The sequence below is a fragment of the Bombyx mandarina genome, chromosome 16 (assembly GCF_030267445.1).
Source record: "Bombyx mandarina strain Sakado chromosome 16, ASM3026744v2".
In the NCBI taxonomy this organism is placed as follows: Eukaryota; Metazoa; Arthropoda; class Insecta; order Lepidoptera; family Bombycidae; genus Bombyx; species Bombyx mandarina.
In genome coordinates this window covers 5,624,782-5,652,249 of record NC_143222.1, presented here as the reverse complement: position 1 = coordinate 5,652,249, position 27,468 = coordinate 5,624,782, and the positions used below count along the sequence as shown (strand labels likewise).

General features: G+C 35.1%; 5 protein-coding genes and 2 long non-coding RNA genes across 8 annotated transcripts in view; 4 read left to right on the top strand and 3 right to left on the bottom strand.

Moving 5' to 3' along the window:
* Positions 1–27,468, top strand: part of LOC149501264 (uncharacterized) — a 344,283-nt gene that overhangs the window by 33,946 nt on the left and 282,869 nt on the right. The gene's annotated exons all lie outside the window — the stretch shown is intronic.
* LOC149501277 (uncharacterized) lies at positions 209–1,199 on the top strand. The gene is made up of 2 exons (XR_016324366.1): positions 209–438; positions 543–1,199. It is a non-coding gene; the product is annotated as an uncharacterized LOC149501277 (long non-coding RNA).
* eIF3c (Eukaryotic translation initiation factor 3 subunit C) lies at positions 915–6,699 on the bottom strand. 2 transcript variants are annotated; one of them, XR_016324364.1, is made up of 8 exons: positions 6,540–6,699; positions 6,254–6,368; positions 4,978–5,392; positions 4,506–4,882; positions 3,138–4,421; positions 2,367–2,660; positions 1,262–1,498; positions 915–1,086 (listed from the first exon to the last, which is right to left on the bottom strand). XR_016324364.1 is itself a non-coding variant. In XM_089733716.1 (7 exons), exons 2-7 carry the CDS (start codon positions 6,344–6,346, stop codon positions 1,331–1,333), a joined length of 2,631 nt encoding a protein of 876 aa, XP_089589842.1. In that variant the 5' UTR covers positions 6,347–6,368; positions 6,540–6,699; the 3' UTR covers positions 915–1,330. The 2 variants fall into 2 exon arrangements, 1 of the variants encoding a protein (XP_089589842.1); XM_089733716.1 differs by having other exon boundaries at positions 915–1,498.
* Snap29 (Synaptosomal-associated protein 29kDa) lies at positions 6,849–8,807 on the top strand. Its single transcript, XM_089733727.1, has one exon. It carries the CDS (start codon positions 6,959–6,961, stop codon positions 7,754–7,756), a length of 798 nt encoding a protein of 265 aa, XP_089589853.1. The 5' UTR covers positions 6,849–6,958; the 3' UTR covers positions 7,757–8,807.
* LOC149501274 (uncharacterized) lies at positions 8,794–10,298 on the bottom strand. The gene is made up of 2 exons (XM_089733722.1): positions 10,013–10,298; positions 8,794–9,939 (listed from the first exon to the last, which is right to left on the bottom strand). The coding sequence occupies exons 1-2, from the start codon at positions 10,175–10,177 to the stop codon at positions 8,848–8,850; spliced, it is 1,257 nt and encodes a 418-aa protein (XP_089589848.1). The 5' UTR covers positions 10,178–10,298; the 3' UTR covers positions 8,794–8,847.
* MED31 (mediator complex subunit 31) lies at positions 11,889–14,535 on the top strand. Its single transcript, XM_089733730.1, has 4 exons — positions 11,889–12,223; positions 12,296–12,385; positions 12,765–12,934; positions 13,788–14,535. The coding sequence occupies exons 1-4, from the start codon at positions 12,208–12,210 to the stop codon at positions 13,932–13,934; spliced, it is 423 nt and encodes a 140-aa protein (XP_089589856.1). The 5' UTR covers positions 11,889–12,207; the 3' UTR covers positions 13,935–14,535.
* LOC149501272 (pickpocket protein 28) lies at positions 14,946–26,681 on the bottom strand. The gene is made up of 14 exons (XM_089733718.1): positions 26,247–26,681; positions 24,096–24,179; positions 23,096–23,238; positions 22,161–22,367; positions 21,345–21,465; positions 20,952–21,100; positions 20,626–20,738; positions 20,048–20,136; positions 19,338–19,522; positions 18,212–18,297; positions 18,065–18,139; positions 17,542–17,683; positions 16,278–16,369; positions 14,946–15,101 (listed from the first exon to the last, which is right to left on the bottom strand). Exons 1-14 carry the CDS (start codon positions 26,307–26,309, stop codon positions 14,971–14,973), a joined length of 1,680 nt encoding a protein of 559 aa, XP_089589844.1. The 5' UTR covers positions 26,310–26,681; the 3' UTR covers positions 14,946–14,970.

Here is a 27,468-nt window from a genome sequence, read left to right as displayed (position 1 = left end):
AAGAGCATCGGCCCGCGGTCTTACCAAGATTGCCGCTATGAGCTATCAAAGTTCGCGCGTTCTAATGAAAAACCCTATATGTATAAATATTGAATGTAAAATTACTTAACAACCAAAGTAATGAAATCATGTGTACGGTAAAAGTGATCACGTGATCTAAGCTTATTTTTATTATCTATGATCAAAGCACTGAGAGCACCTTATTCGAAAACACCTGTATTCACAATAGAAAAATGGCGACGTTTTATGATGTTATGCCCTTAGGATACTACGACTGTTTACTGTCAGTCCTTAATTTTTTCACAGTAAGAGCACTGAACCATGCTCGCACTGTATTTCGGAACATGGCCTGTAAACGAGTAGCAATCCAGCACACCTCATTCTGTTTAAAACTGCTATGTTTATACCATTTCCACTTCCTACACTAGCGCTATTTCGGTGAGTCCTCGAACAATAATTTGCTGTGTTCAGATGGAGTCTTTTTCAAATTTGTCCCCTATATATTTGGCGTTTTTGTTCTATTCTTTATGGTTCGCGGGCAGCCTAAGAAGCTATTCCAGCTACGGGCGGACGGATAAGTGAGCTCACGGACTCAACCTGAGAATTTGCTAACACAAGCCTTAGCAAGAGCAGTGCTTCACTAAATCTACCACCGGATTTGATTCACTACCCGCTGAGAATATCCAGTGAGAAATTCCGTAGTTTGTTTGTGTCAGCAGTCAAGTTGCAAATCGAACTTTTCGATAAGAATGGTGTCCGTTGCTTGAAGACCCCAAAAGCACCCAGAATGGATCCGGAAGATTCGAAGAGTCATGTTTGGGGCGACGGCGGCTTTGTGTTGCCCCCTCGCCTAGGTCAGATTGGGGGTGGTGTGACAGACATAAATTACGCTATTTAAAAATAAAATAAAAATGTTTTTCAAGTGACACGATTTATTTTTCCAAAATTTAAGATAAATGAAAAAATGAATACACATTTGTGAAATTGATTGTTCTTGGAATCGAAAAAGAAACTGTCTGGAGTTGATAATGCTGACGAGTTTTACACAATTAATTTTATAACTACAATGTTTACAGTGTGCTTAGTGCGAATTTTTTAACGTTTTCGATAGAGTAAAAGTTAACCCAATTTTGTATGTAGTTGGAACAACGCCCCTAGCGACAAACGCAGGCAAACGATCCCATTCTATACAAATATGAGCTAACTTTTACGCTATCGAGAACGTTAAACACTCGCACTAAGCACACAGTTCGTACGTAGTATTTACGGAGACCATTAATTAAAATGTGATAGAAAAATTCTCGTATCGTTTTTTTGCTTTAGAGCAATTCTAGTCGTCTGCGCGTTCGTCGTCGCGGCGACGGTTGCGGGTGCGTCGGTTCCAGCCCTCACGCGGCCGCTCTCGCTGACGCCCCTCCCCGCGCTGTGCGCCGCCCCGTTGGAAGAACGAGCCTTGTTTTTCGAATATACGCTCATTCGAATCCACCAAATTTCCGACCTGCAATAAATAATACATGTCTCGTTGTAGAACAAAATATTTTCATCCCACCATGACAGTTTGCGGCTGTTGCATGCTTGACTTTTGCTGTATGTGGACCCAAAAACCTCGAGTTACGTGGTACCAATAAATTAAATTATAAAATATAGGATGAAGTAAATCACCATAGATTAAGAGTAAGCGGAATCAATTAGTGTCAAGTGCGGGCTCTCCAAAGCATCACACTTATACGCGTAAATATATTGCGGAATACTACTGGAAGATATTGTACCCATCGGGCATCTATAGGTTGGGGGATAAGAAGAGTTTGAATAGGAATTATTATACAGTGCTGAATAAGCTCTAATATTGCATTCCGGGCAATAATATTTCTTTAGTATAAGTGATATTTCTGTTAGATTTTTAAAATAGTCTAGATACTAATCATAAAATAAGAAAGATTAAAAAATGTCGTTAGTTGAAAATAGTAGTACCATTTTTAATTGAACTGATGAAGTAGATTGTATCTTTGGTAATGTACTAAAACATTTTACTGGTTATGCTTTTACATTATAATGTAAATATATATATTATACTATAGTTCTATGTAATTTTTTATGTGTGTGTACGAGCTCACGGCCCATCTGATGTTAAGTGGTTACCAGAGCCCATAGACATCTACAACGTAAATGCCGCCACCCACCTTGAGATAAGAGTTCTAAGGTCTCAGTATAGTTACAACGGCTGCCCCAAACCGAAACGCATTACTGCTTCACAGCAGAAATAGGCAAGGTGGCGGTACGCTAGATGACATCGCTAGATATAAATGCACCAGACGTCTTATCCTAAATTAATCAAAATATTCATATCATATTCCAAAACCACCTACCTTGTCGGCAAGCTGTAGTGCCAGAGCCTGCATACGTGTTGGTTCGGAACGGTGCAAGATAGCACATTCACTCGGGTCATCCAATGACGCTAGGAGCTCCTCGTTGATGATCATTTTAGACACTAGAGAATGTACGCGTTGACGTGGTAATTCAAACATGTCAGCGAGAGAACGCAATGACAGTGACGCGTACACGTGAGCATATGTGAACAGATAGGTACGTAGGGACTCTTCACGTATAAGACGACCTAGCATTGCACGAACATTATCAGCTCCGACCATTAAATCCCAAACCTGAAATTACAGTAACTTTAACTAAAATTTATTTACAACTAATTAAATATTGCGGGTTGAAAGGCTATTAGGTTTAAGGGACATTTTTCCAACATTACAGGAGAGTCATTTAAAGTTTAAAATTTGGACAAAATATCCTAACAAAAAAACTTTTTCAGCTAATTCATTGAAGTAAACATAATTGAAGTTCAATTAAAAACATCGAACTGTTGATGCCAACACCAAATAACACGCACCTTTAATTACAAAGACAAATTTCGGGTATTAAGCGAAATGTAACTTAAACCTTTCACCTTTCGCCTCTCGATATGGTTCATACCAACATGTTACTCATTTTTACAGCAAAAAATACACGTGTTCCGATCTGATGGGTGGGGTAACAATGATTCCATGCATCTGAGACTTTTAAGGTTTAGGTTGGCAGCAGTGAAGCCTGAACTTAATTTAGCAATGTTTTAATGATGTTTAATATAGTACCTTGGCATTCATTTTTTCATTCACGATGTAATTTAGGCAAGCTCTCCAATCACCTCTGCGCATGGCCCTTGCAGCTGCCACTGCGTGCTCTCGCATCGACTCAGGAGGGCCGACAAGCGCCTGACGTTCACTAGCACGTAGATTTTGATAAAAAGTTTTGCTAATCATGCGACGTCGGGCATCAAATTCGTGTGCTGCCATGTACGGAATCTCAATCAGCATCGCTGACACTAAATAGACACACTCAAGTAATTCCAGATTAATGTGCATGTGAAAAGGCATCTGGCGTTGTTTTTCAATTTTCTCCTGCTCCTTTGAGCGCTCATGTTGACGTTGAGGTAGTAGACCTTGAGCCAATAGCTCTTTAGGCTTTCCAGTCATCATTAATTCGGCCAAACAGCCATGAGCTTCTTTCACGTTACCTCGGCGAAAAGCACACAGACCTAAATTAGCCATTGTCCGGTTATACAAAATCTGTGTACTAGGATCAGAGTGTTGTACGGTCTCTTGAAGATGAGACATGAGTAACAAATCACGGGCTTGGAACCAGTTGTCATGTAGGGCATGGTGATAGATATGAGAAAGTATAGCACGAGTTCTCAGACGATCAGTCTCATCATGGGCATAAATGTATTTGCAGTAACGTTCCATTTTCTTAATAGTTGTTTCCTCAGTAGGTGGAAGATCTTTTCGAACTGCGCGTGGATCAAATTTGTAGTACAAATGATCTATTTTTCTTAGATACGCCCTACAAATTTCTTGAGGTGTACCATCACGTTCAACAACTTGACATACACGGTCAATGAGAGCTGAAACTCGCACTTCATCTTTTAATCTCTCTACATACTCATTAGAATGTGGGTCACATTCTTTTAGCAACTTGGTAAATTCATCATCAAGTCTTTCCAGGTAAGTAAGCAGACAACCGCGAACTTGGTATGGTGGTGTGACGAGTTGTTCATTTTCTTCAAGGATTGTCTCACTCAGAACCATATCTTCGTGAGCAAGAAGAAGAGTTACCATGTGATCAATATTTTCAACCAGTTTTGACCAATATTCCGGCTTCATTGCATCAGAGACTTTAGGATTATAGTCAAAGAGGGCAGCCACGATGGCCGAGCGTAGTTTTAGTTGTAGTGCATCTCCCAAATTATGTTGAAGCGCAACAGTACGCAACTCATGTAAAAGTTCTAACTGAGCACGACGATCAGTTCTTTTTCGACCTCTGGCTGCGCTTATTTCACCAAGTTTCTTCACGACAAGTGCAGCATCAATATCACTATCCTAAAAATTTGGTAACAAAAAAAATTTGCTTAATTTATGTATCACTAATTGAATATTTAAGTAAGGAGATTGTAATATACATACTTTAGCAAACATTTTAGGCTTATCCGAAGTAGCTGCACCCTTTCTGACTGTTTCCCATTCACCACCATCATCAGCTACGTCGCGTTTATTGATTTTACCAGACCTTTCACGTCTTTCCTCACGTTTCTTTAGTTTAAGTTTTATTTTCTCTTCATCATCCTCTTTCTTGGTAACTTTCTTGATGAATTGTTCACGAATATTGGAGGTACCACGTTCCTCATCATCAGAGCTAGAACTGGAGTCAGAAGAACTAGAAGCCCAATCCATAGAATCTGATGATTCATCATCTTCTGGTGGTGGACGAAGAAGTGGCTCGGGTTTAGGCTTCTCTTTAATTGGTTTTTCTTCATCTTCAGACTCATCTGATGATGATGAATCTATGAACAAAGTTTGTTTTTAATTGTTTTGCATTGAATATGTAGTAGTGTTGAAGAATGTAATTTAAGTTTTCATTTATTTTTTATTTGCTTACCTTTACGTTCATTGTCATCAGGAAGATCAGGATCTTCACGGAACTTGGATATTTCAGCTTCAAAATCTTTAGTGTACTTCCTAAGTTTCTGTCTTAGTGAGGTAAGAGCTTTACTGTTTCCCTTTGATAGAGCTTTTCGGGCTTCACGTTCATTCCATGCTCCTACTACCCAATCGTCCAATTCTACAAGAGCTCTTATGAAGAATCTAGGAGCAACTCCATTTTCCTCCTTTTGAACAACTGGTGCAGCTCGGGTGTATGCCTTTTGGAGCTCTTCGAAAGAAGCTAATGCTGAACTAAAATCCTTGATTTTACGATGATTGCGTATAGAGTGTATAATTCCTTCTAATTCCTCATAACGCTTCTCTTTCATTGAGCGCACAACTCGCTTTGTTTCTTCCTCATCGTCACTAAACTGTTGCCAATATAAAGAATAATAATTAATTGTACTTTTCTTGTTCAATATTCTTCTACAGCCAACAATTAAATAAATTTTGAATAAAGTATTATTCTAAAGCTTATAATTCTAAAGATGTAAAATAGACATGTATTATTACTGTATCACAATAGAACATTAACTAGAGTTACAACCGTGCTCAGAGTTTAAGAGCTGTTGTTAATAAGCTAGTGTTAATAAAAAATAACTATCCAGTTGATTTTATTAACGCAATATTATAATGGAAGAAATTTTCTATACTCGAATCATCCTTTCGAGCAACCCTTTGTCCTGCCAAGATGTTGATGATGATGACTTGAGGGATTTTTTCAGATATTTTAAATTTAACATGGGTTGAATCCTAAGTCATACCTTATTTATTATTAATTAAAAATGTTTTAATAACATTATACCATATTTTAAGATGACTGAATACAAGAAATAAAACATAAAATTAAAATAATTTCACAATCATTACAAAATATGGCTGTTCCCTTTGCCCATTCAATTTTTTGGACAAGTCGTTAGAAAGCTGTAAGCTGGCACAATAGCAGATTGCGAGCAGAGCAGAAATACATTATTGATCACTACCCCCTCTATTAGCTACTGATAGTGGACATTTAGGAAAGAATTTAAAGGATCACATTTTTCAAAACTTCTAAAAGAGTTACAAAATTTTGCTAATTGCATTGCTGATTACCGAAAAAAAGTTTCATATATCTTGTCATCCTACATGAGATTAATGTTAGTCTCCCTTGGTAACTTAAAAAACTATCTTTTTTTAAACTATAAATTGAAAATTTTGTTTCCTTGATTCCCAATTATTTATTTTAAATTTACCGTGTAAACTGGCGCGGGGGCGCGTACTACTGGCTCGTCCTCGCTGCTGCTCTCTGACTCCGAGTCCGTTCCAGTTGCAAAGAAACGACTCATATTTACAAGTTAGTTAATGCTTCTGTAAAAGAAAACTTCGTTAATTCCTAATGAATTTTGACATTATTTGACTCCAATGGTAATTTATTTTCTTAAATATCTTTAATAAACATCAAAATTAGTAATAAATTGTTGACTTGTCCTCGCGTTGAGGTTATAAATTAGAACTGTTTAACATTTTTACAATACTTACTGTCTTATATTAAAAACAGAGTAGGTATTCAGTTTTCAAGCAATCCTCTGATGATAGACTTAATAAATTTGTAGCGAATAGAAAGAAAGCTCTCAAATACGGACCTTGCCCACGACTCACTTCATACGTCAAACGCATCAAAGTTGATCAAAGAGACGATAAACTTTGTTTCAATTGTTCAATTGGAAAGGCAAGGGGAACGTGGCATATTGACTTTAAAAAAATCGTTTTATTTGGCTACATCCCTTTGCTCGTCGTATCAGATAAATTAAACCTAAAATAAACATTTATGGTCATACCTACCATCATAATATTTGTGTATTATCTGTGCTTACCACCCCCATAATTTCAAGTGCAATCTTTTTGAACATCAATAAAGTAAGGAGAACACATCTACGTAGTAAATTACATTTTAAGCAATGTCTGGGCATAAATATTTTACAAATCCGAACAACCTATTCGAAAATGACGATGTCGATGATAACGAATTTGTAGATCGCTTCCGGTCAAGAATACCTCAAACACAGCAAGCAAATAAGCCTTATGGAGGTCATATTGCAGAACTGGAACGTCAACGCCAAGCTATGATCCAAACACAAAGAGAAATCGAACAACGGACAATAGATTCATCAACGAGAAGTATCGGATTGCTTCGTGATTCTGAACAAATTGGTATTGCAACGGCCGAAGAGCTTTCCCGACAACGTGAACAGCTACAGAACACAGACAGGCGACTTGATGAGATTAACACAAATTTAAACTATAGTCAAAAACATTTAAATGGTATTAAGTCTGTATTTTATGGTCTGAAGAATTATATTTCCGGCAAAAGTGATCAAACACCATCTAAAAGTCCAGCGACCTCGAATGTACGTAATGCTGGTACAAGTAGTAGCAGGCTTGATGAAACCCTAGATAATATGTCTAGGAACGTTGAAGATCGCTTTGAGAGTCATCCCTCAGCACGCCTACATGGTTTGTCTCAAGAAAGCGCTAAGAGTCCTGAAACAGAAAACGAGAGAGTAAATAATATACTTGATTCGAACTTGGATGAAATGGTGCAAGCTATATCCCGGCTCAAACATCTAGGAGTTGCACTTGGTGAAGAGATAGAACAGCAAAACAACCTCGTGGATACTATTCAAGACAAAGTTGAGGTTGCAGATATCAAGATTGGTAAACAAAATAAACAAATGAATAAACTACTTGGGAAATAGCAATAATTATAGCAAATTAAAGATTTATTTTAAACAACAACTAAAAGGGTCTATTAATCTATGAAATGTATCTGTTTATAAAGATTTAGCATGTTTTTAATGTGAGTGGTTTGCAAAATTCAGTAGTGTAATCATTTTGTGTGATAAGGAATACTAATGTATGGCAAAGTTTGATAAGATTATTTTTTATTTGAATCACATGACCAGCAGCAATTTGATAAACAACACGGTGTAAAAAGGGGATTTCATAGTAAAGGAAAAATCCATATATAATAAACCTACTAGTAATGTAAATTGTCTGAAAGGCTTCTTACTGCATACTAATGCTCTATACATTCATCACAACTGCTGAGCTGACTGGCATTGTTATACAGCTTCATAGTATATAATAATGGTTCTTGCATGTTCTGTCCATTGTTAGCTGATCAAGTACACTTAGGTTACATCTAATAAAATGGTGTACGATTCATATTATTTAGGTAAACCTTTTCTGTATCATATTCGATCATCATAACCTTCATTCCTTCTTCATAACTATTGTGCACAGTATATAGGAAAAAAAAAATCTTGTAATCTTTAAATAAATGTGTAATCTTTTTGGCTAGCAACTTATCATGACTAATTTCTTCTATTTGTTTCTAATTGTTGTTCATGCAATTAGAGACAGTTACAGTATAATAGCTGGGTTTCACTATTTTAAGATAAAGTTTTAAGTACACTTAAATATATTTAAATAAAACTTGTGTGCAAATAAAACAATACTAGGGCAAAACAACCAATATAAGGTGAGTACTTACTTTAAGTACCTATGTTCTATTAACTAATCCAAATTTTAAATGGGTGAAAGTTCCAGACACCTCATCATGAATTATGTTATTGCATCATAAAGTAAGGTACATACATACTAATATTGTTATCAATGAGTTAATGTTTGCCATTAACAATAATTTCATTTATATCCAAGAACCTAGCGATAAGTGTAAACAGTCATTATTATTATATATACTTATTTTATATTGTTTCCATTAATAAATATATTCCAAATCACAAATGCTTTATTTTCTTTAGTTTTTTAAATTCTAGATAGTAATTTACATATTTGCATCAAATACTTGTTCGAAGAAAGTATTATCAACAACAGTTTCCAATATCATGTCATTGGCATCAACATTATGAGTTTTTATATGTTTTTGAAGAACTCTTTTATTTGACAGTTTCTTCCCGCATATATTGCAATGGAGTTCCACAGTGGCATGAGATTCCATATGCATTTTTAAGCCTGAGGCTGTTGCAAAACCTTTGAAACAAGTTGTGCATTTGTGCTGTCTTTCTGTCGTGTGAGTGTGTGCAAAATGCACCAACAATGAATGTTTGGTGGCGAAGCTTCTTTCACAGTCTTTATTGGAACATTTAAATGGTTTTGGTCTCTGTTGGCCAGTATGAACTATGCTATGTTCCCGTAAATAAATAGCTCTGGTGTAAGCTTTAGGGCAACTAGGGCAAGCAAACTGTTTCACTCCAGTATGACTTTTCATGTGCATAACTAGAGTTGATTTTGCTGTAAATCGTTTTCCACATGTAACACATACAAACAGTTTACTGTTGCTCGAATGAGCGACTCGAAAGTGCTCTTTCAATGACTGCCTTGATTTATAGGTTTTGTTGCAAAAACCACATTTGAACTGAGCAATATCTCTGTGGCTCAAGAGATGTTGGCGTAAGCATCCAGAGTTGTGGAATGTTTTGCCACATTTGGAACACAAGAAGCTTTTCACATTAGCATGCTTAGTCATGTGATACCTTAAACCATATATTCTTGTAAATGACTTAGAGCAAACTGTACATGTGTATTTTTTCTCACTTTCTTTTTTAGGCGGTTGTTCAGTTGATTTAATTACAGTAACGGGAGGTAAAGGCGTTAACTCTTTAGATGAGAATGGTTCAAAGTCTAATGAAGCATGGTTATTGAAAAGTGGAATATCATACTCATGATCTTGATAAACAACATTAATATCAATATTTTCTATTTCAGTCCTGTGAAGATTAGTCAGAGATTGCATCATAAACATTTGAGATAAGGTTGCATTAGCTTTTAGACAGTTTAATTTGAAATTGTAGGAATGCAAAGCTGTAGAAACACACGACGAACATATTCCTTGTGGCCAATTCTCTTCGTCATTATTCTGAAAATTAAAATAATATTAATTAAGATACATAGCATTGTAGTAACAAAAAAGTGGGATAAACACCGTTTACCTCTAAACAGTTCAGGAAAACTAAAACATCGATCAGTTTAACCTTACTCATTTCGTGTTCTACTAAGTCCTGAACATTCATAAACATTGTAGAATCAGATTCCGTTAAGCAAGTCCGACATATGTTTTTTGACAAGGGTATTATTAGACTTGTGAATTCCATCATTAATGGTAGGTACTAAAAATCAAACGGAAATTTATCAAAAACATCAACCATATTTTTCACAGCAAAATTCACATCAATTAAATAAATTATTGCAGTCTATGTCCATAGATTATACACTTAATATTTGTGCTATGTCAACTAGTTACAGATAAGTAATACTCGGCTTACTGAATTTGGCCTCCTTTTTTTTGATTTTCGGATTTTTTTATTTTTAATTATTTATTCATCGTTTGTTCGTTAATGTTCGAATGTAAAAATTGTTTGTTCGTCTTCTATTTATTTATAATTATTAAACAAATTATCACCCATAAGTTAGCCCCCTTTACTAGATATATTTTTTTCTATCGCTCAGATTAATTAATTTTGATCAATTATCGTCTGCTCGACGACTATTGGTCATTGTTCGATCATAAAAACAATTAAATTCCCAATTATTAATTATTTTATATCTAACAAGGAAACCATCACCTCACGCCTACATTGCGCATGCGCCTGTTTTGTCAGTCAGCTGGCAACGGCCATATTTACTAGCGTTTTGTTAACAACTGCGTTTGTACTGTCTAATTATTTCCTAAGAAGATCAAAAAAATATTGAAAACTTCAACAATACTTCAACAAAAAAAGTCGGTGAAGAGTGAAGACGGTCAATTAGTCGTTAAAGTACAATTAGCGTGGTTTTCAGTTCAGTTATTTTTAATGATTTTGATTATTAACAAGCATAATATAGAAATTTCAGTGATTTCTAATTATTCTAAAAATATTTTAGGAGTACAACTTTCGTGTTAAAATGATACTATTCATTACCATGCAATAGGAGATAGTTATGATACTTGTATTTTATAATAAAATTAATAATTCCTAAATTCATACTTAGTTCAAAAAATGTAAATATAATGCACACAAAATCTGTTTTTGTTGAAATGATAATTATTTATAAGTTCAAGAAATATATTGCAGGGACATTTAGTAGAAATTCATTTAATATAGAAGTATAAACTTAGTATATATACTTAAATTCTATAAACAGGATTTTTTAAGAAAAATTATATCTATTTGATATATATAATAATATTATGATAATGATATTAAGTATAAAATATGAAGCTGATTAATACGAAACATGGCATGAAATGAAATGAGATGAGATGATATGGAATGAAATATAATCTCAGTAAAATGGTGGTTATTTACTGAGACTTTTTCAGTGGACTTGTTGGAGGATCCCGAGAAGTTACGTTCAGCGGCTTTCTTTCATTTTCCCATATTTGTGCACTTTTACAGATATTAAACAGTTAATAAACCAGCTCTATTAAACATTTAAACCAGATTGTTTTTAAGGGATGTTATGACCTGTTATCTAAGACCTTTAAGTTATATTTTATTTTAATTTATATTCTTATTTTTATGAAAAATTATAATATGGAGTGAAATGAAATGAAGATGATTAATTTGAGACATTAATCAACTGGGATGAAATTAAATGGAATGAGATAATATGGGATGAAATATAATCTCAGTAAAATGGTGATCATTTACTTAGATTTTTTCAAGGGACTTTTTGGAGGAACCCATTTAAACCTGAAGAAACATTAAATAGAAAAAATAAAACAAATCACACAACTTCACTCATCGCGTTCCCGCCAAAAAGTTTAGGTATCTACCTTTAGGCCAAATATTAAGCCTAAGTAGGATGATGATCATAGACTAACTTAATGTGTAGTATTGTGTACATAGATTATACACTTAATAAATAGTGTAGTTGTGTAGGACTCGGAAAAAAATCTAAATACAAATTTATTTAAGTGATTTCATTTAAAAAAAATTAAGAGTTTACTAAGTACTGTGTAACATTTTAGTAATGATAAAATTTTAAATATCTCATATTTATTTAAGGATAAAATGAACTGTCTTGTGTAACCTGAAAATATGTTATTATTTTGGTCATAGATTTGTTGAGTCGTACACCACTGACCAACTTGTTTAATTTTGAATAATTTAAATACTCCAGCTGCATCTGATTCGTGTTCAAAATGATGGCTGGAAAAGGTAAGCATGAAATAATTTTAAGTAACAGTTTGTTATTTCATGATAAATTAATAATCTTTAATTTAATTGCAGTAATGCCAGAAACTGAAGAGCAGAATCGAATAAGATTTCAAGTGGAACTTGAATTTGTGCAGTGCTTAGCAAATCCAAATTACATTCACTGTAAGTTGCCTTTTTGGTTTTTGTTGTTAGACTTCACGACTCACCTGGTATACAAGGATTACTACAATACATAGACATCATAATGTGAATATTGCCACTTGAACTTATGCAGGCTAATGCTGCTCACTGCGTACACTTATGGAAACTTATAATGATAACTTAATGTGATGACTGTTCTACTGTGAAACTATCAAGTTTGTCATCAAATCAACTCAAGAGGGAAATAAGTAATAAATTGCCAGATATTGGCTGGCTTAATGATTTTGTTATTGTGACTTAGTTTCTAATCGTCTATTTTGTGATTAAATATTTTTCTGCCCAGCGTGTTAAAATGTTATATGTAATGGATGTCAATTATGTCAACTCTGTCTATTTACAGTTTTAGCACAGCGGGGTTATCTTAAAGAACAAACTTTTGTAAACTATCTTAAATATTTGCAATATTGGAGAGAGCCAGAATATGCTAGATATTTGAAGTATCCCATGTGTTTGCATTTTTTGGAGTTATTACAACATGAAGCATTTAGAAGAGAATGTGTATCGGCACAAGTGAGTACAAATTGCACCTACTAAAATATTTTCCATATAATCTTTGCTTGAGCGATAGATAAGGCCAAAGGCATTAAGTCCGCTGATAAACATTAAAGACTATTAAATCATTAAAATAAATAAATTAAATGTAAATTTGTTAAATTTAGTCTTTGAAGTAGTATCGATATGAAGGTTTGTTGTGGCCTGAAGGCTTATCACTCAGGCTGACCTGACGCATTCAAATCAAGCGATACAAAGGTGTTCAGATCCTGCAGGCAGGTTCCAATTATTATAATGAGATACATACTAAACAAATGTTCACTATTGACTTCCACAGTTAAGGAATAGCACCATCTAGTAAAAGAATCAAACTTGCGAAATTATAATTTGTTATAACTGTTATATAACTTGTTATTATAATTTGTTATAACTGTTATATAACTGTTATTATTGTTGGCGTGGTTTCACAGTATGATGTTTATGGGCTTAAAACCAAAACAGAGCTTGACTTACAAATCTACAGTAAAAAAAAATGCAAATGAACTGTTTCCTCTTAAGAATATAAATTTGGTGACAGTTAATGACCACGTACAAGTTACTTCAAACGTCATGTTATATAATTGGTTGGCTTTTATTTACCACCTCATTAGTAGCTGTGCTTTATTCTTGTACTCGACCTGTACTCGACCAAATATTAAATTTATGACTGTGCCAAACTGGCCCTTGACCAAATACCACTTTTAATTTTATCCGATATCAGTATATTATGTATGTATTGCAATTTTTAAATAAAGCCTGTGTTTAGATCACTCTGATGGATAAGTACTGTTCAAAATATCTTCATTAATGAATGTTTAATATTTTCCTTAAGGTTTGCAAATTCATGGATGATCAAGCAATATTGCTATGGCAACATTATACTCGCCGGCGTACACGCACGTTACAACCGCCGGACGCACCGGCGCTTCCTGCGCCGCCCGCACCGCCCCAACAAGGTCCACCAAGACAACAAACTTAGGATGTTCATGATTGTTGTTTTAGAAGTGAGTGGAAAATAAAATAAACTTTTTATAAATCTATACTTAATAAATAAATCTACAGTGGTTTTTATGGATGTTCCGTTAGGGGCGTTAATGATGAGAATCTTTGTGGGGGTGAGAAATAATAATGTTAATTTTAAATGCCCAGCGAAGCGGACGGGTACAGCTAGTAGTGTGTAATAATGTTAAAAAAATATTGGGCATGTCCTCTAGTAGGACGTCCCACTGGGGGACAAAGATCTCCCTCTAAATTGTGTAAATGGGTGTTAATGAAACCTCTTTGTTATGTTATAAAAAATAATTTGGCTGATATTAAAATATTTGTTCTGTGTAGTAGTAAAATATACGTACAGTCTTACTCATTTAAAAAAAAAAAAATTATTTGAAATGGGCACTGAACATTTTTCAAAGCGAATTTTATTGGACTGAACATAAATAAATCCTTTGTATAAATAGATATGCAGTTAAATGTGTGCCTAGCTAGACTGAATTATGTAGTTTAAGTCTTGAGGTTAAGAAAAGACGAAATAAAATTATGTATTTTTCAGATCGGTTTTTTAATTATATTAATTCGAAATATATTATTAGTTTTTATTGCATGTAATGTTATAAGGTAAACGGCCCTTTTTCTTCTTTGTCGTGGTCGTGGTCATCACTTCAGGTGTCGGTGGCAAGCTTCGCAACACGCCGCTAATCTTCTGACGGCCAGACGGCTATTTTTGCCTCAAGAAGTGATAGATTATCATTTATCCACATACAGATTGTAGATAGAAGAGTCGACTATATGGCAAGGAATTATAATTATATACATAAACAATAGGGCTTTATCATTTGTATCATTTTTCATCAACAAGGATATTTTGAAAATACGAGTAATTATAAAATGTTGTCTGTCGAGTTTTTTTAGCATAGACATAGGAATGAATAAAATCATTAGTTTATCGACACAATGCACATCCATATATTTCTAAAATAATTTTCGTGACACATAAAAATTAATCATAAGAAATAATTTTAATTAGTGAAAGGATGCTTTGGACGTCGTCTTGCCATGCACAGCGCTCGGAGAGTGAGGTAGTATATGAGTTCTACGGCACTCATAATACTGAAGCCCATACACAATCCTAGAAGGCCACCCGTGTTCGCTGAAAGCATTATTTGAAGCAAATACGTTGTATCAACTTAACTTAAAGCTATTGTTGAGTTGAGTTCTATTTTATTGAATACTTTAAATCAACATATTTATAATTTATACAGTTCAGATTTAAGTTTATGATATTGAGGGGTGTAAGGCTACTTTTTGGATTTTTGCAAATCTGTGCAAATCTGTTTTGAATTTTTGGTACAAATATATCACAAAAATCTTTTGCATTTATTTGAATGTGGTAAACAAAATTCAAATTCAATTAAAAACATCGAATTGTTGATACTAATATTTTTATTTTTTTTATTGCCCTTGTAGGCAGACGAGCATACGGCCCACCTGATGGTGAGTGGTTACCGTCGCCCATGGACTTCAGTAATGCCAGGGGCAGAGCCAAGCCGCTGCCTGCCGCTTAATACTCTTCACAAGCCTCGTTTGTAGAAGGACATGTCATAACAAATAAAACGCACCTTTAGTCTAAACCAGTGATTCTCAACCTTTTTTTTTGTTGCGGCACATATTTAAAGATTTCAAAATTTGGCGGCACACAAAAAAAAAAGATAAAAATTATTTACTTACTACAACACACGGCATAAATAGTTTATCAAAAAATTTTAATATACGAAATAAACTACAATATACTATTTTTTTTTTGTGGATTTAAATATATATATTATATTCATGTTTAATATATTTTTCTTTTAAAATGATATAATTTAATAATATTAACATCATTATATATTCGCAAAATTTGGCGGCACACTTTTGAAATTTGGCGGCACACAAAAGTGCCGCGGAACAGTGGTTGAGAATCACTGGTCTAAACCAAACAACTTTTCACCCCTCGATATAGTTAGTCTTTTTTGACGACTGCAAACTTGGATCTACACACTAATTATAACAAAATATTGTGCATAGTGTATACTGTCATATGTATTTGTTCTAAATATTAAGTGTGCTACTAACTATTAGTATTTATTAGGACGGGGTAGTGAATTAAAAAGTAATCGATATTCTAGACACAACTAGAATTTTTGTCATTTGATAAGGACATGCCAATTTTTTTTCTATTCTGTAATTTAATCCACGGATCTTATAAAAGTATTAGGTTATTTAGAGAATCATGAATGTGCATTTTATTCTTAGGTGATGTTTTGGGAAGGGAATTGTTTCTTACATAAAAATTCTGTTAGTCCAAATATTTCACCCTTTGTGAACCTCAAGAAGGTGTTGTCTTCAAAGAAAAAGTGCACTACCAGCATGTTTTCACTGAAATCGTAAAATAAGTTTTGTTTTAAGATGGAATAATTGAAATATTTTTTTTCTCCTACCTACGCCGAAAGTTCGGTTTCCCTCCCGGTGTACAGGGAAGAAAGTGTAACTTTTCCTCCCGCTGTACAGGGAAGAAAGTGTAACTTTTCCTCCCTGGGTACTGACAAGTGCGCATGCGCGTTAGTGTCTACGGCTGCTCTCACGCACCTAAAATTCTCCGCCATTGTTGTGATCGGGTAATTTTCAATATTGTGTTTAGTGTAAAAGTGAAATAAACAAAAGGCAATAAAATTTAATAGTGAAGTATTAAACAAAGATGAGTTCATCAGGCAGTTCTTATTCAATTAGTAGTAGTTTATTAAAAAATAAAAAAAACAGTTGAATTGTTTTTTTATGAGTATGCCCCCTACCCCCTGCCAGGGCTTCGCCCCTGGATCCCACCGGGGCTTCGTCCCTGGACCCCGGCTCGGTACTCCACGAACTTTCGGCCTGGTAGGAGAAAAAATAGTATGTGCATCGCGGGAAAAAAGTAGGACATCTCATCCCTCGTGTTTGCAACCAATGCAATTTTACACGCGGGAGGAAATGTCCTACTTTTCTCCCTTGGTGCACAATGTACTATTGCCGGTTTGATTTTTATTACACGATGTTATTCCTTCACCGTGGACGTCAGTCGTGATCATTTGCTAAGTACGTATTTCATTGGAAAAATTGGTACTTGCCATGGGGGATTGGAACAACGGTGCATCGCAACATAACTATGAAAGCACCGGACGTCTTATCCTTTAGGCCACGACGACTTCTTGTTTTTTGAAAATAGTCACTTTTCGATCTTGGTGAAGTTGATAAGGATATTAGGCGCAATAAGATTATTGTGTTGATGACGCGTGTGCCAATTTTCGTGTTAATCAATTTTGACATCCATGACAACAATGTTAGTTAGTACATTGGTTACCATGAGCACTCATATTTTGAAATTAGTGATAGTCACGTTGAAATATTTCAATACATACACATATAGAAAGATGATACAGGTCAAGCTGATAGCGTATTAAAATAGCTTTATTATTAGGAAATCTGGAACGAAAATTAGCATGAATTATAAGAATGATAATGAAGGTTTACCTATATATTATAGTTAAAAATATATATTTGTTAAATTTATTTACGTGAAATATTCAGCGCTTTTATTTCCGGCGTTCGTCGCTATTTCTTCAACAAGGAAGTTTCTGAGGGGAGCCGAGCTAACGCGTTCAACATAAGCGATTTCTGTACACGCCTGCAGACATTCTTCACATTCTACTTCGCGACCTGGTAAACATTGTAATAAAAATCAACATACATACAATAGATGAAATATAATTCTAGTTATTTTAAAGATGTAAGAACTTTAAACGCTAATTTATTTTATCTGGTGGTAGGACCTCTTGTGAGTCCGCGCGGGTAGGTACCACCACCACCCTGCCTATTTCTACCGTAAAGCAGTAATGCGTTTCGGTTTGAAGGGTGGGGCAGCCGCTGTAACTATACTTGAGACCTTAGAACTGATATCTCAAGGTGGGTGGCGCATTTACGTCGTAGATGTCTATGGGCTCCAGTAACCACTTAACACCAGGTGAGCTGTGAGCTCGTCCAAACATCTAAGCAATAAAAAAAATGGATTGTTTCGACAACACAAGTGAAATTTCAAACCTTCAGGCATTACGATGCTCATGTTATTGTAGCATTTAGCATCGACTTTGCCGCAGATACGCGTTGATTTGTTTTCTGAAAATTCAATTCAACTCAGATGAGTATATTTTGATTGTGAATTAATATTATTTCTGAAATAACACTTACTGGGCATATAATAATGTACACAGTTGCATACGTCGAGTAAAGCTCGGGCTTCACACTCCATTTCACAGTTCTTGATCGTGTAAGTCCTAGGGGACATAAATTAAATTTCATGATCAGAAACTCAACTTTACACCCAAGAGATTTTGGTAGAGGTTTGTAGCACTCCAAGGAGGTTTTTGTTATAGTATCATTAATATACGACAGGTGGCGCCTGAGTATTTTCAAGAAATATATTTTTTTCTCATAATATTTACAATAATCACACGAAGCGTCACCGCGTTTGTGGGTGGCGGCATTTACGTTTAGATGTCTATGGGCTCCGGTAACAACTTAACACAAGGTGGGCCGAGAGCTCGACAAACCCATGTAAGCAATAAGAAAAAATACACACAGATATAAAAAGAATGTATGTGTTTCTTATGGCTTTTGTTTTAATATTATATTAAATCAGTTTTTACTCCTATAAATTCTTAATTAAAACAGGCATGTGGTTTTAGCAAGAAGTTGCGTAAATATATTTTAAGCTTTGACTGTAGTCGTCACTATTGATATAAGAAATAGGTGGTAAAGGTAATCGTTGTTAAATTAACGACCTTATTACTTCAAAAATATTGAAGATTATGTCTTAGATCTCAATTTTTTAATGATCCTTTCAAAGTTAGTATTCAATACAATATTTTAGAAGTATTTAAGATTTTCGACTTCCATTTTATGTAAAGGTCGAATCGCCTCGCGGCACTGGTGGTTAGTGACCCTAACTATGATACCTCGAGTCCTTGTGACCAAAATAATACCCGTGTCAAACATATTGCGTTACTTATTGTTTTGGTTTGGCAGTGAAATAAGCTGCTTGTGGTTGATTTGGAACAAACTGTTGAATAGCAATAAAACTAACTCATAAATAATAAGGCTACCGTATATAATCAAACACTTATGATCCGACTAGTTTTTTTTTGACTTCTCTCATGTGTTTGCGGCACACGTAGCGAGATACTTTTGCCTTGGTTTCTTTAGTCATTAAAATGTAGCGTGATGCCATTTAATGGTGGTACGTTAATCGTCTTAAGCTACTGTATATTGACGTGTCTAAACAATCGAATTTTAATTTAAAGAATTCATTACGTACCTAAAGAAAGCCAATTCTTTTTCGCTGGAGAATAGGCATAATCTCTTTTGGATATCGATAGTTTGCAGAGTGGGATTTGCATCTAGTATCCTTGGCTTTATCGCAACTCTTGCTTCTATTCCGGGCCCGTAAATTTCGCCTAGGTTCCGTAATTTCGGTGTTTCAGTTGGGTTGTGGAGGAGGATCTGGAAAAAAAAAATTTTTTTATTCGTAGAAGCGACAAAGTCATATTTTTCATTTTCATTTACAATGTTCTGTATCTATACGGTTTTGTTTTGCTTGCTCTTTGTTATCCACCGATTTTTCTGGACAAAGTTGAGTTTGATTATTAAGTATATCGATTCAAATAACAATGAATAAATATAGTTACTGGTGGTAGTACCTCTTGCGAGTCCGCGCGGGTGTGTACCACCACCCTGCCTCTTTCTGCCGTGAAGCAGTAATGTGTTTCGGTTTGAAGGGTGGGGCAGCCGTTGTAACTATACTTGAGACCTTAGAACTTATATCTCAAGGTGGGTGGCGCATTTTACGTTGTGGATGTCTATGGGCTCCATTAACCACTTAACACCAGGTGGGCTGTGAGCTCGTCCACCCATCTAAGTATTAAAAAAATAATTAAGATTATACCCTGTGGTCAAGGTTAATTTTAGATGAAAATTTTAATAAATGTTTTTTTTAAAGTGTTTAATACAAACTATATTTAGACGCACCTTAAATCCTATGCTTTTTGTAGAAGCACAAAAATATTCGGCTAAATTTGCGTCTAAAACTAAGGTTAGACCATGATGGGTTCCTGTACCTATAAAATGAGATACTTAAAAGTAATGTGCATTTTAATTTGATTTGCCATTAAATTGAATGAATTGAATTGAGATTCGCCATTGCTATTGAAGTCAAAAGAGCTGATGGCCCGTTAGACAGTAAGTGACTAATATCGTTAATTTTAGCAAATGCGCGTCTTGATTCACAACAATGATTTTCTGTTAGTACCATTGATTCAAAGCAAAACTACTTAGGGGTCCACTATTCAATCATTTTCAAGATTAATAAAAATCTTGTAGGTACATGTCTCTGTATGATTTTGTACCAACATCACAAGATATTTGAAAGATCCCTGAATTGACATCTTCCACACAATCGACATTTTCAAGATTAGCTTAGATATATACAAGTTCCGAATAACAACATCTGGACCGTTGTTCTAGCTAGCAATTTCACCAGCTCGGTGGAAGATCAATCCTTTGTCGTTAAACTCCCAAAAATCACATTTAGTTAAATACTGTAGTACCTCTAGGTCTCCAAGGAAATCCATTTATTGGTGAGTCTGCAGGATACCCACTCTCCGGTGTCCAATCTACAGCTGGCAACGGAAAAGTCAAATTTAAATCGTTCAACGATCTTCTGTAAAAGAAAACAATGGTATTAAATTGGTTTATATTGCACATATAATAATATTACATATATGTATAATATTGCGCAATTTTTGATTATCTATTGCACAAAGATTTAATAGGAGGTGTCCAAGTTAGCCAAGAGCTTAAATATATTATTTTTAGTTATTATCATACGAGAATCAACTTCGAAAACAATTAATTTGAAAAAATGGTTCTATACGGATTTCGAAACATCATTTTTCGGTGCACGACGTTAAATGTGCAGCAGAGTCCTTCGTCAGTGAGCTGCGCATTGAACAGATCCTGACAGTTCATCTTTTCAGAATCCCAGTTGCATAAAGCCAACATTTCTTGGCAAGGCTGGGTGACCTGGAAATGAATAAACCAATGGCGAAACATACCAAGACAATGACGTAATTTTCATGAAGACGTACTTTGAGCTTTCAAATAAATCTAAATCTCAGGAAATAAAAAGTTAATCTTTAAAAATTAATCCCGTTCTATCTAATTTAAACACATAAAATTAAACTAGTGTGTGGATGAGATTGTATTTATACACATATTATCTAATTGCGGCCATTACAATGTAAATAATATATCTGATAGTACGAACATTGATGAGAAATGATCGAGTGTAGTCCCAGTCTGCACTTCCAGCAATATCGTCTTCAAATAATTCCATGTCACCGCGGGTCGTACACAAGCTCTGCAGTAACTTCTTATCGATTGAATTTCTAAAAGTTTAATATGATTAAACATCGATATGTGGTAATATATCGATGTGATTAAACAACACTACTTTTAGGTCAATTTTGCTGAGTAATAAGAAGGAAAACACCCACGTTTTCGAATCGATAAATAAAATTGTGGAATACCGAAAATACTGAATTTTTATTAATAAAAGTCTGCTACAGGAAAATTTGGGGTAGACTGAATGATATCAAACTTAATGATAGGAAGTCGTGATGGGACATTGACCGTAGGTTTGGTCCGTAAGTTCAAAGTTGCTTAGCCTGTTATGGAAAGGTATGCTCGGAGTTTCTTTGATGGATCGAGTCAGAAATGATGAAATCCGTCAAAGAACCAAAGTAACCGACATAGCCCTAAAGATTAGTAACCTGAAATGGCAATGGGCCGGACATACGTGTCGCCGAACCGATGGCCGATAAAGCAGACGTATTCTGGACTGGAGACCGCGTACCGGTAAGCGCAGCGTTGGGCGTCCCTTTGCCCGTTGGACCGATGATTTGCGGCGATGTGCTGGGATAGATTGGATGCGGAAGGCGGAGGATTGTTCATTGTGGCGGACTATGGGAGAGGTCTACATCCAGCAGTGGAGAGATACAGGCTGATGGTGATATTTTTGCATACAAATAAATAAAAGTTTAGATCCATTATAATATTTTCGTAGATAAATTAGTGAATTCACCCGTATTTTTGGTATCCTTCAGCGATAGATTTCTTTGCTTGATTAACATTGCAAATGGTTATAGCTGGGAAAGGCAAGCCATGCAAAGGCATATTTTCAGGATTGATGCTCACTATCATTGGCGACATCCGCCATTTCGAATACACATTTAGAATAAAGAATCCAGCGCAAATTAAGGAGGAGCTAAAAGCTGCCAGCCAGAAGAACCTGTAACATAAATATGTCTATTTGTTGTGTTTTATTAATGTTAGCAAATATGTAGGCTGAAAAGCGGACACTACCCATCATGAAGATGGGCAATGTCAAATATATCGGTCCCTTGGTTTTTATTGTGATAATGTTTTAACCGACTTCAAAAAGGAGGAGGTTCTCAATTCGACTGTATGTTTTTTTTATGTTTGTTACCTCATAACTTTTGACTGGGTGAATCGATTTTGATGATTCTTTTTTTATTAGAAAGCTGACGCTTCCCGTGTGGTTCCAGTTCTGATAATGGTATCCGTGAGAAAAACACATAAGTCTTAAATTTCCATTAAGTACGTGCGAGACAAATAGATGAATAACTCAATATCACGCTAACCGATTTCGATGATTATCGTTTTTAGTGTATATTAATTTGTTTTGGAATATCTTTGTTTTTCTATTTGAAGTTGGTTTTTGTAAAGCATGTCTATTTACAATTATTAATTTCAATGTTGTTAACTGTACTTATGGTACTGTCAGACAGTTAAGTAGTACTGTGTATGTCGTCGAATTTCGATCAATAAGCACATGTATTTTTATTTAAAGTGTATTATTTATTCACTTAATAAAGTTTATTATATGCTTTCAATTTCTTGTGTTGCCTATTAGACATTTGTCTTCGTTGCTAGTAGATAAAATTTACGCTCGATAATATGAATGAGATATCCTACAATTACTATTTCATTATTTACCTTTCGAACCAAGTCAGATTCTTCTCCGCAATATACCGAAGACCGTGCAATGTGGAACATTGTAGATATTGCCTTATGTCACTTGTAAAAGTAAGAGGTCTTCCGTCATCTAAATTTTGGTTCTTTGATTGTGGGGCTCTTGCCTGTATTCGGAAATAATGCAGGTAAATCAACCAGAATTTGATTGTTGAATTTTGGTCATTTCGATTGAAGTATAAATGTTTGATTTGTTTAGGCTGGATGGCTACTGCGACTGCCAATTTGTTATTCACACGGTGTTCAATTAAGTAGCCTCTGTTTTTATTTCAATTTACTGTGTTGTTTAGTTACATTAATTAGGTTTTGCTTTGTGGAAGCTTTCGCCCCATTTGATGTTAGGGGTTTATTGTTGTGCTTAGACATAACAACGTGAATTTTGGCAAACACGGATTTGAGTTACGTAATAGTTGTCCAACCCCTCGAATCAGAACGCGTGAACGCCTCAGAACAGGCAAATAGTCAGTATCTACCCGTTTGTAGTTGTCTTGGCCTAAAGGATAAGACGTCCGGTGTATTCGTATGTAGCGATGCATCGGTGTTCGAATCCCGCTGGCAGGTACCAATTTTTCTAATGAAATACGTACTTAACAAATTGAATTCCACGGTGAAGGAATAAAATCGTGTAATAAAAATCAAACCCGCAAAATTATAATTTGTGTAATTACTGGTGGTAGGACGTCTTGTGAGTCCGCACGAGTAGGTACTACCATCCTGCCTATTTCTGCCGTGAAGCAGCAACGCGTTTCGGTTTCAAGGGTAGAGCAGCCGTTGTGCTGTTAAAAGTGAGACTTTAGAACTCATGTCTCAAGGTGGGTGGCGGTATTTACGTTGTAGATGTCTATGGGGTCCGGTAACCACTAAACACCAGGTTGGCCAAGAGCTTGTACACCCATCTAAGCAATAAAAAATAAAAGAACCGTGCAGACTTACAATACGCCCTATCTTGTGTTAGGAAGCTCACCTTACTTTGGCTCCTCGTTATGGGAAGTCTTCGGTCCCAGACGTACCATGGCTGATCTTGAACACCTTGTGTAGTCCAGTAATTCTGTTTTTTATTATTTTGTAACGCAATGCTCAATTTTAATGATAATATGTGCAAATATACTTAGTCTGGCCATAAATACTGTTACAATAAAAAATAAAAAAAATTCTATTGCAAATAACATTTATTACTTTTATAGTGTGTTAGTTTAATACATAAATATAAAACAATTTAAAGTATAAAAAGCTTATTCGAAGTGGTCTCCATTGGCTGCAATACAGTCCTTTAAACGTTGAGGCCAGTTATCAATAGAAGCACGCACTCTTTCCATGGGAAAAATTTTCACTGCCAATCGTACGGATTGTTTTAGGGACTCCAAATTATCATGGCGTTTAGAGCAAGCCGTACTCTCTAAAACTGACCATAAATCATAATCCAGCGGATTAAGATCGGGACTAGACGACGGCCAGTCTTCAGCTCTGATGAAGTCCGAAACGTTCGTTTCCAACCAAGACTGCGTAGACCGAGCTTTATGACCTGGCGCCGAGTCTTGCTGTAAGGACCATTCTTGATTATTGAACATGGTGTTGTTAAGGGGCTTCACTACCTTCTCAAGAATGGTATCTTGATACACTTGTGCCGATGTTTTGATACCTTTTTCACAAAAGTATGGCTCAGTCACTCCTTCATAGCTAATACCCCACCAAACCATCACTGAAGTCGGATAGTGCCCACGTTGCACTCTGTCGACTAATTGGGAAGCTTCCTTAGAGCTTTGAGCATAAATACGGTCATTTTGTTTGTTAAAATGTTGCTCAATTGTAAAAATTTTCTCATCCGTAAACAAAAATTTTCTATGACCTCCCTTTGCGTACCGCTTCAGTAGTTGTTTCGATTTTACCACCCTATTCTCTTTTAAATTATCAGTTAAGAAATGACCAGTACGTCTCTTATAGGCTGCAAGTCCTAAGTCTTCTTTTAAAATACGCGACATGGTTCTAGGTGCTATCTTCATCTCCCGAGATAAAACCTTTTGCTTTCGGACAGGATTTCTTCGAATTCTTTCCCTTACTGCTTTGACCACCTTTTTCGTACGAACACTACGTGGACGGCCAGATCTTTTTCTGTCACAAATAGAGGAGGTCTCATTGCACCTATTAATAGCCCGGCACACAACCATTTTACTAATACCAAGCGTATGGAGAGTTTTAAAAATTGCATTTGGCTCCATACCTACTTTGTGTAATGCAATCACAGCGATTCGGTTCTCTTTATCACCCCACTCCATTTTAATATCGCAAAATATTGTACAATGTCAAAATGAGAAAACTCAATGAGCAATCATATAAAAATGACAGATTCCAAATTCAAATGTAATATTTTGTTTATTTTTAATTATAACAGTATTTATGGCCAGACTAAGTATATTTATTATTTTATAAGCATAGAAGACACCTTATAGATAATTTTTCGTTAAGAGGTTACTGGAATTCATTGAGAATACATGTGAATGCAGCCACACTCCATGTGAGACTAGTTCGCAGCCTTGGTAGAAAACCTATCCTGTCTTCCCAAGCGGAATGCAAATGGCTGCTTCACACCAGTAATGCTCAATGCAATGAGTCCAGATATTTCAGAATGTAAATGGCGTCATCCACAATGAAATATGAAGTTGAAGCTTTAACTGTATTGTTTAACAGCCGTCCCATCCTCCACACTCGAACGCCTTAGATACGGGCGGGCGGCAAAAATGGACAGCTTTTTTTTAGATTTTTTTTTTTCAATTTGTATCTTTAAAAAGCTAGCTGTAAATTCTGAACAACTTACTTACTTTACTTTTACATTTTAAAATGTTGAATTGAAATAAGGAAATGAACAAGCAGCTCAACCGCAAGTGATATCTATGGCTTTAACAATGTCAATGCATGGCTAACAGTTAGCTTTCTTGAACACAATGTCATGTTACGTGTAAACATATGTAGGATTTCGAAATAAAATGGTAAGGCCTCGAATTGTTAGTTGGCATAGAACAATTAATTGATTATATAAAAGTTTTAGACTACTTATTTTTTCGTCTTTAAATAAATACCCAGTTGAAAAATTAACGTTTTCTAGTTTTCAAATATTTACCTTTCTTATATTGCTTATTTTCTTCGGACGAATATTATTTGGGCCGTTAAGATGTGTCATCATGTTTTAAACGCAATATTATAATATTCAATTTAAAGGTAAACTTGGAACTTGGTTGTGCAGTCGTGATGAATGGTCGAGACTGTTTTGACTGACTGTTAACTGTGTGTCGAATTGAATAATTTCGATATTCAATCGTAACATAATTCAACAAAGTCAACCAATTGTTTGATTACCGCTATCGTTGTTATAGATCGACCTTGTGTTCTATCCAGTTAGGGTCTTTGAAGGGAAAATTATATACACAGCCTAGTTATTTCTCCTTGTGTCTTGTACGAGTGATTACTCGTTTACAATAAAGTAAATTAATGCTTTTTGTGGTTTTAAATCAACGAATAAAGCTTAAATGAATGTGGTATTTCAATAGCACTCCGATTGCTTCGTATAAAAACAGATATGAAGTGAGAACCTCCTCCTTTTTTGAAGTCGGTTAACAAATGTGCTTTGTCGTATTATTTTTTTGTGGCCTTGGTAATACCCTTGGTATGCAGACGGGCATACGGCCCACTAGATGGTGAGTGGCCCATGGACGTCAACAATGCCAGAAGCAGAGCCAAGCCGTTGCCTACCACCAAGCCGCTGCTTACCGTATGTAGTTACTGCGGCTGTGGCAAAATAATACTTATAATTCGTAAATTATCATTACAGATCTTTTCAATGCATGAAAGTCACGCTATGTACACGGCATGATCCTGTTTTGTAATTAGTTTCATATGAAATTTAAATATGTAATTGTTTTAACTCTAGATAAGTAATTAATTACATTGGAACATGCACCTACAATGTAAAAGGTAATTGCTAACGACCTCTTTGCGTTTCATATTTTGTTTTACGAAATGCTTAGTTCGTTATGACGTAGTTTGACGTAATAATTTGCTTAATAAAAGTATGTATCTACGTTTATAAAATATATCTATCGTATTTAACTTAGCTTACATAGATGTATGAGCGGTTAAGCAAATTGTTATTAATAAATAAAATAAATAAATATTTACTAACAATCACGCCACGTTAGCTGGTCCCGTGATAAGTTCGTAAAGAACTTGTCTTACAGGTACCAGATAACGGAAATAAATGTAAGATTTTTATTATACACATACATATATTTAATATACAACCCTGGAAAAGACATTTATATTTATCATACAAATATCTTCCCTTG